The sequence below is a fragment of the Bufo bufo genome, chromosome 6 (genome assembly GCF_905171765.1).
Source record: "Bufo bufo chromosome 6, aBufBuf1.1, whole genome shotgun sequence".
Lineage (NCBI taxonomy): Eukaryota > Metazoa > Chordata > Amphibia > Anura > Bufonidae > Bufo > Bufo bufo.
Window position 1 is genome coordinate 301,908,591 of NC_053394.1, and position 7,106 is coordinate 301,915,696.

Here is a 7,106-nt window from a genome sequence, read left to right on the forward strand (position 1 = left end):
TAGAGATTAGTTAATTTTGAGGGGATAGCCGTGCCCAGATAATTGATATGTCCCTGCGCCCAATGGAAGGGAAACGATGTCTGTAGCATGTGTACAGTGCTAGGAGGTATAGTTACATTAAAGGTGTTCTGCAGTTTGTTTAAACTGATGATCTATCCTCTGGCTAGATCATCAGCATCTGACAGGCGGGGGTCCGATACCCAGAACCCCCACTGATCAGATGTTTGAGAAGGCAGCGGCGCTCCAGCAGCGCTGCGGCCTTCTTACTGTTTACTGCTGGCCCAGTGACGTCACGACTAGTATCAACTGGCCTGGGCGCGGCTAAGCTCCGTTCACTTGAATGGAGCTTAACCCCGCCCAGGGCAGTTGATACTAGTCGTGACATCACTGGGCCAGCGGTAAACAGTGAGAAGGCCACGGCGCTGCTGGAGCGCCGCTGCCTTCTCAAACAGCTGATCGGCGGGGGTCCCAGGTGTCGGACCCCCGCCGGTCAGATGATGATGATCTATCCAGAGGATAGATCATCAGTTTAAACAAACTGCAGAACCCCTTTAAGTATCTCAGACTAGCGGAGGTTTACTTTAAAGTTGCTAAGGTCTCCAAAGGTCGAGAACTCCTTCAGAATATTTGGGAAGCTGACGAGAAGATCATCTGCATAGATAGCTATTTTGGACTCCATTTCCCCCAGTTTGACTCCTCTAATAGACTCATTATCTGTGAGAGCTCTAGCCAGAAATTCCATGACCATAATGTATAATAAGGGGGAGAGTGGGCACCCCTGCCTGGTACCATTGTTGTTATTATTTGTATCTATGGGTGAGGTAGGGTGCTATTTATCATTTTAATTTTGCACCTAATATTCCTCTTATAATATGAGGGATAGTAACCTCCCTCTCATTTTACCGCCTTATCCCCTGTCCACTAAGCTGATATGAAGTGACAATGATATATGGCAAAATACTATCTTTAATAGTCAAATAATCTTGTAGTAAAAGGGTATAGTAGCTGCTCATCTGTACAATTATTTTTATACGCGTGGGTATTTAGAGCGATGCTGATTGCATGCTGACATGGACAGAGACCAGACTTTCCATCAAAATGGCCACCACTGCACCACCAATGCTCCTGTGCTGACCCAGACTGATCCCTTATCGTACCCTCTCCAAGCTTGGCATCTCATCTGGGATTTACAGCCGGTTCAGACCTGAGCGTTTTACAGCGCGTTCCTACGCGCTGTAAAACGCTCAACAGGGAGAAACCAATGCCTCCCTATTGGCATGGTTCTCACCTGGGCGTTTTACAGCGCGTACGATCGCGCTGTAAAACGCCCGACGCCCCAAGAAGTTCAGGAGCTTCTTTGGGGCGTAGTGTCGCGCGTTCCCGTACATAGACTTCCGGGAACGCGCGACAATGGGCGTTCGCTTCTGTCCGTTGCGCGATTGTTAACGCCCGTACAATCGCGCGTACAGAGTGTACGCTCAGGTCTGAACCCGCCGTAGGGAAGTATAATCATATCCTCCCCTTTCTGTCATAGCGATTGTTATGTTTATTGGCCTATCCTGCTGTTATTTTGATTTTATTGGAAGCTATACTTTGATTATCAGTCTTTAAATGATGTGTGGTAGATTTTTAAAAGGGTTTCAGTAGTAGCAGCACTGTAGACATTTGGTATGTGATGCAGATGCATTATATTTGGTCCCAAATATGTGGGAATTGTCTTTCTTTATGGCCATGAGATTTACCATTATCATTTGAGTATTACTACAAGAATATAATCTGATTCGCACACATATTATTGCCTCCATTCCTGTATCGTTTGTTTTTTGGAGTTTTTTTGTTATATGATGAACTGACCCCAGAGAACGGTTCAGAGAAACGCGTTGGTACAAAGTTTGCATTCTTGGAACATACAGTTGCAAGAAAAAGTATGTGAACCCTTTGGAATGATATGGATTTCTGCACAAATTGGTCATAAAATGTGATCTGATCTTCATCTAAGTCACAACAATAGACAATCACAGTCTGCCTAAACTAATAACACACAAAGAATTTAATGTTACCATGTTTTTATTGAACACAGCATGTAAACATTCACAGAGCAGGTGGAAAAAGTATGTGAACCCCTAGACTAATGACATCTCCAAGAGCTAATTGGAGTGAGGTGTCAGGCAACTGGAGTTCAATCAATGAGATGAGATTGGAGGTGTTGGTTACAGCTGCCCTGCCCTATAAAAAACACACTCCAGTTCTGGGTTTGCTTTTCACAAGAAGCATTGCCTGATGTGAATGATGCCTCGCACAAAAGAGCTCTCAGAAGACCTACGATTAAGAATTGTTGACTTGCATAAAGCAGGAAAGGGTTATAAAAGTATCTCCAAAAGCCTTGCTGTTCATCAGTCCACGGTAAGACAAATTGTCTATAAATGGAGAAAGTTCAGCACTGCTGCTACTCTCCCTAGGAGTGGCCGTCCTGTAAAGATGACTGCAAGAGCACAGTGCAGACTGCTCAATGAGGTGAAGAAGAATCCTAGAGTGTCAGCTAAAGAGTTACAAAAGTCTCTGGCATATGCTAACATCCCTGTTAGCCAATCTACGATACGTAAAACACTAAACAAGAATGGATTTCATGGGAGGATACCACAGAGGAAGCCACTGCTGTCCAAAAAAAACATTGCTGCACGTTTACAGTTTGCACAAGAGCACCTGGATGTTCCACAGCATTACTGGCAAAATATTCTGTGGACAGATGAAACCAAAGTTGAGTTGTTTGGAAGAAACACACAACACTATGTGTGGAGAAAAAGAGGCTCAGCACACCAACATCAAAACCTCATCCCAACTGTGAAGTGTGGTGGGGGCATCATGGTTGGGGCTGCTTTGCTGCGTCACGGCCTGGACGGATTGCTATCATCGAAGGAAAAATTTATTCCCAAGTTTATCAAGACATTTTGCAGGAGAACCTAAGGCCATCTGTCCACCAGCTGAAGCTCAACAGAAGATGGCTGTTGCAACAGGACAACGACCCAAAGCATAGAAGTAAATCAACAACAGAATGGCTTAAACAGAAGAAAATACGCCTTCTGGAGTGGCCCAGTCAGAGTCCGGACCTCAACCCGATTGAGATGCTGTGGCATGACCTCAAGAAAGCGATTCACACCAGACATCCCAAGAATATTGCTGAACTGAAACAGTTATGTAAGGAGGAATGGTCAAGAATTACTCCTGACCGTTGTGCACGTCTGATCTGCAACTATACTAAACGTTTGGTTGAAGTTATTGCTGCCAAAAGAGGTTCAGCCAGTTATTAAATCCAAGGGTTCACATACTTTTTCCACCTGCACTGTGAATGTTTACATGGTGTGTTCAATAAAAACATGGTAACATTTAATTCTTTGTGTGTTATTAGTTTAAGCAGACTGTGATTGTCTATTGTTGTGACTTAGATGAAGATCAGATCACATTTTATGACCAATTTGTGCAGAAATCCATATCATTCCAAAGGGTTCACATACTTTCTCTTGCAACTGTATGGTATGTGCTCCTTTTTTTTCCACTGGTGATCAAAACCTGGACGCCTCTGGTTTATTTGGGAGCATACATGTATTATGTGCGATTATTTTTGTTGTAACTTTATTATTTTCTGATACATGCATTGACTTATGACATTACTATTGGACTGTAGTCATATTAGGTCTCTTCTCGGGTGGTGGTATCTATCGCTTGTCAGGGACATATAAGGCCTATCAGGAGGTTCCTGACACGGGATCTCCCCTATCGGGGCGCCCATTCGGTTTTGCTAGGCAGGGCCTATAGCTTGATAAGGGTTAGTCACTTTTCCTTTCCTTGTCCTGCCCAGCCTCATTGTTAATTGCTTTTTAAGGGCACAAATTGGGTGATTTTTTTATGATCATCAGTAAAGGTTACGTTTTACGCTGGTGAAGGTACTCTGTGATTACATTATAATTTAGTTACTCTAGTAACTACCTGACATCTGATGTCTATATCTGTCAGAACTGTGAAATTTTTAGAGTAGGGAAAAGCAGGGAAGCTGTCGGCCAGGGAAGAAGGAGTGAGGAGCTTTAGCTACTGTGCCTCCTAGCAGAACTACAGCTATTGCAAATCTCAAAAGCAGCTACCTGCAAGGACAATCTTTTATTTGTTTCCCATTTTCACAGAAATCCTTTTTTTGGCAGCTGTGGGGAGGAATAATTGAAAATTGTACTTCTATTTTGTAGAATTCTTCTGTTTTTATTATAAAATTTTCAGTAAAAACTGATTATTCATAAAAGCAAAGAGCAAACCTGAGAAAATGAGATTGTCTGTTCTTCAAAACAGATAAAGGGATTAGGAGTTTAGCTGTATTTTTATTGAAAACTATGTGGTTCTAAATTATAAGCAGACACGGAGGCATCCATTTCCTAGTTTTTGTTTTTTACTATATACTAATGTCTAGTTCTCTGTTTTTTAATCACCAGGAGAGAAGAGACAATGTTTTGAAGTTCCCTACAACAGCTTCTTGTATGATAAAGATCATAATGTGATTCCTCAAAGGATGCTGGAGCAGAATATAGGAAATCCAATGGCCTACCTTGGTCCAGGGGTTTTACGTCCTGTAATTCACACTCCACCCACTCCAACTGCAGAAATGGTACCTGTTATTAGCAGCCTTTACCCAGTACAGCTCACGCATGTTGATATTTCCAATGGCCATCTTCCCTCGCAGCCGCTCAGAGAAAAGAAGCCAGTTCCAGAACAGGGCCGGTCCCCTTGTGCCAATGCTCAAGACTCAACTGATACAGACAGCAGTCATGAAGAAAGAGCATCCTATCCACCCAACCTAAATACTACTGCAGTTCGGACAAACAGTGCACTTCAACCCCCCAAGGAGCATGTTAGGGTCTTTGAGCCCTTGAAACATCCGGGGTTATCTCAGCATGATCTTCTGCAGCTGTTGAGTAAAGATGGGTTCCCGATTGGGGTGTATCGCTGTGACCATTGTTGCGTTTTTTTTCTGGATTATGTCATGTTTACCATCCACATGGGATGCCATGGATTTCGAGACCCCTTTGAGTGCAATATGTGTGGACATAGAAGCCAGGACCGATATGAGTTCTCATCCCATATTGCACGTGGTGAACACCGCCTTTGTATGAATTAGCAGACTTACCAACTGATTCTATGTTGAGGATAAATCAGTTGCCAAGTCATGTTACGTATACAACATCAGACAAATGGCAGCAAGAGTATAAGATGATAAAGGCTGCAGTGTGTTTGTGTTCATCCTTAAAAGCTTTATTGGTACTCAATGCAGATATCTTGACTATTTCAATCTATTGCAGTCTTAAAGGGAATCTGTTATCACAATTCTGGACTATTATCTGCAGTAATACATGAGTAGTAGTGCACATAGGGAGTATGTGCTGTGCTAACATAATGTAGAGGACTCATCCACATGCATATCAGTCCTATAAATTTATTTCAGTGCAGATTTAAACCTTGATAAAGGCCTGTTTAATAAAGGCCAATAGGCCGAAACGTCGAATCTGTTTGCTATGATTCTGTTTCTATGCAGTGGCCGGGTTTTGGGTAGCCCCAATGCTCCGCTGGGTCCCCAGGACACCATTTAGATTTCACCATGTGTTGCTGCTCTCCAGAAGGGCAGAAGGGATGGTAAGGTGTGGTGCACCCCAATGGGAAATAAGTCCAGAGAATCAGGGTCTGTAGTAAACCATTGTGCTTTTTTACTGGAGGAAGTCAGATGTAAAACAATACAGGTGAGGCATAGGGCTGGCTTCTCTAGTTTTCTCCCTGTGAGAAGAAGGGTTTGATGTTGAGGAAAGGCCTGAGCTAGCTGTCCCTATCTCTGTCAGAAGGCTGGTACACTGGCCAAAGGCTGGTGATCCAGGTTCTGTGGCAGAGTATTCCATCTCAGCGTCTGCTCCTGATCACTGAATATACTGGCAGAGTCTCCTCTTCTAAGCACTGTTCCCCAATTACAGAACACTAGGGGCTCTGACTGCTCTCTGAATATACAGTTTCTGGCTAAACTATAACCTTATAGAGAGAGGAGTGGAGACTTACCTTAGTGCTTCAGTAATAGCAATGACACAAATCTAGACACCTATTTTTGAACTGTCTGTGGGAGAAAATTATCTGGACTCCTTATCTGCAGTACTTCTTATGTATTACTGCAGATAATAATCCAAGATCATTGTGACAGATTCCTTTTAAAGCCTTAAATTAAAATATGTTTTACTTTGTAGGTCTTTTCTTGTAAATTATACTTGTACAAAGTTGTCAAATGTTGAGTGAGAAGCACTGGAGATACTGTTTTTTGATACTTCCTTTTTTATAATGTCGGGTGTTACTATTTTATATGTGTTTTGATATAATGTTACCCATTTGGTAAACCATCTAGTTATTTTCTGTTGTTCTGAACATTACCATGATTGAAGACAATAATTTGTTTGACTCTTCTCTGCTGAGTAAGATATTAGGTTGAATATTATCAATTATTAAAGTCTATCTACTGCCAAAAATATAAATCTCAGTTGGGGCTGGAGATTTGACCAAATATTACCCTTTCCTTACTGTATAGTATAACATTCCCTCTGTAGACCCAATTAAGTATTTCACTGTATTTTTGCAGTTTAACAGAAAAAGCAAATAAACCACACAGTAAATTGTAAAGTCTCGGAATGGTATACATTGTATGGTGAATACAAAACATTAAAGATTAATAGAAAGAAAATTTTATCTATATTAAACAAGGACAAATAAAGGAAAGTAGGGTAGGGAGTAAGAACAGAAGTCTCATTAGAGGAAAATAGGCATCAAGAATCATGAGAAATAATAGATATAATCAGAACCTTGAAATGTATTCCATTTATCCCAAATTTTTAAGTATTTATCATGTTTTCCCTCTCTAGACTATCTCAGCTTCTCATAACTGTTAATTTTACAAATCTCAGTCAACCACTAAATAATTTTAGGAGGCGACTTATCCATCTATCTCCACTCAATTTTAATGGGAGTCTGTAAGCGGTTTTGACCATTTACAATTGCTGACAGTGCTAGGTAAAGGCTGGGGAGAGCAGGGCAAACAT

At 41.7% G+C, this 7,106-nt stretch overlaps 1 protein-coding gene across 4 annotated transcripts in view; it reads left to right on the forward strand.

Moving 5' to 3' along the window:
• The window catches only part of IKZF3 (IKAROS family zinc finger 3), a 138,351-nt gene extending 132,283 nt beyond the window's left edge, over positions 1 to 6,068 (forward strand). For 2 of the 4 annotated variants that reach the window (XM_040436905.1, XM_040436906.1), the window contains exon 8: positions 4,476 to 6,066. In XM_040436905.1, coding sequence (XP_040292839.1) covers positions 4,476 to 5,158 — 683 coding nt within the window. In that variant the 3' untranslated portion in view covers positions 5,159 to 6,066. Of the gene's footprint in view, positions 1 to 4,475 lie in introns of all 4 variants that reach the window. The other 2 variants (XM_040436909.1, XM_040436907.1) reach the window with 2 other exon arrangements.
• Positions 6,069 to 7,106: the final 1,038 nt, after the last annotated feature.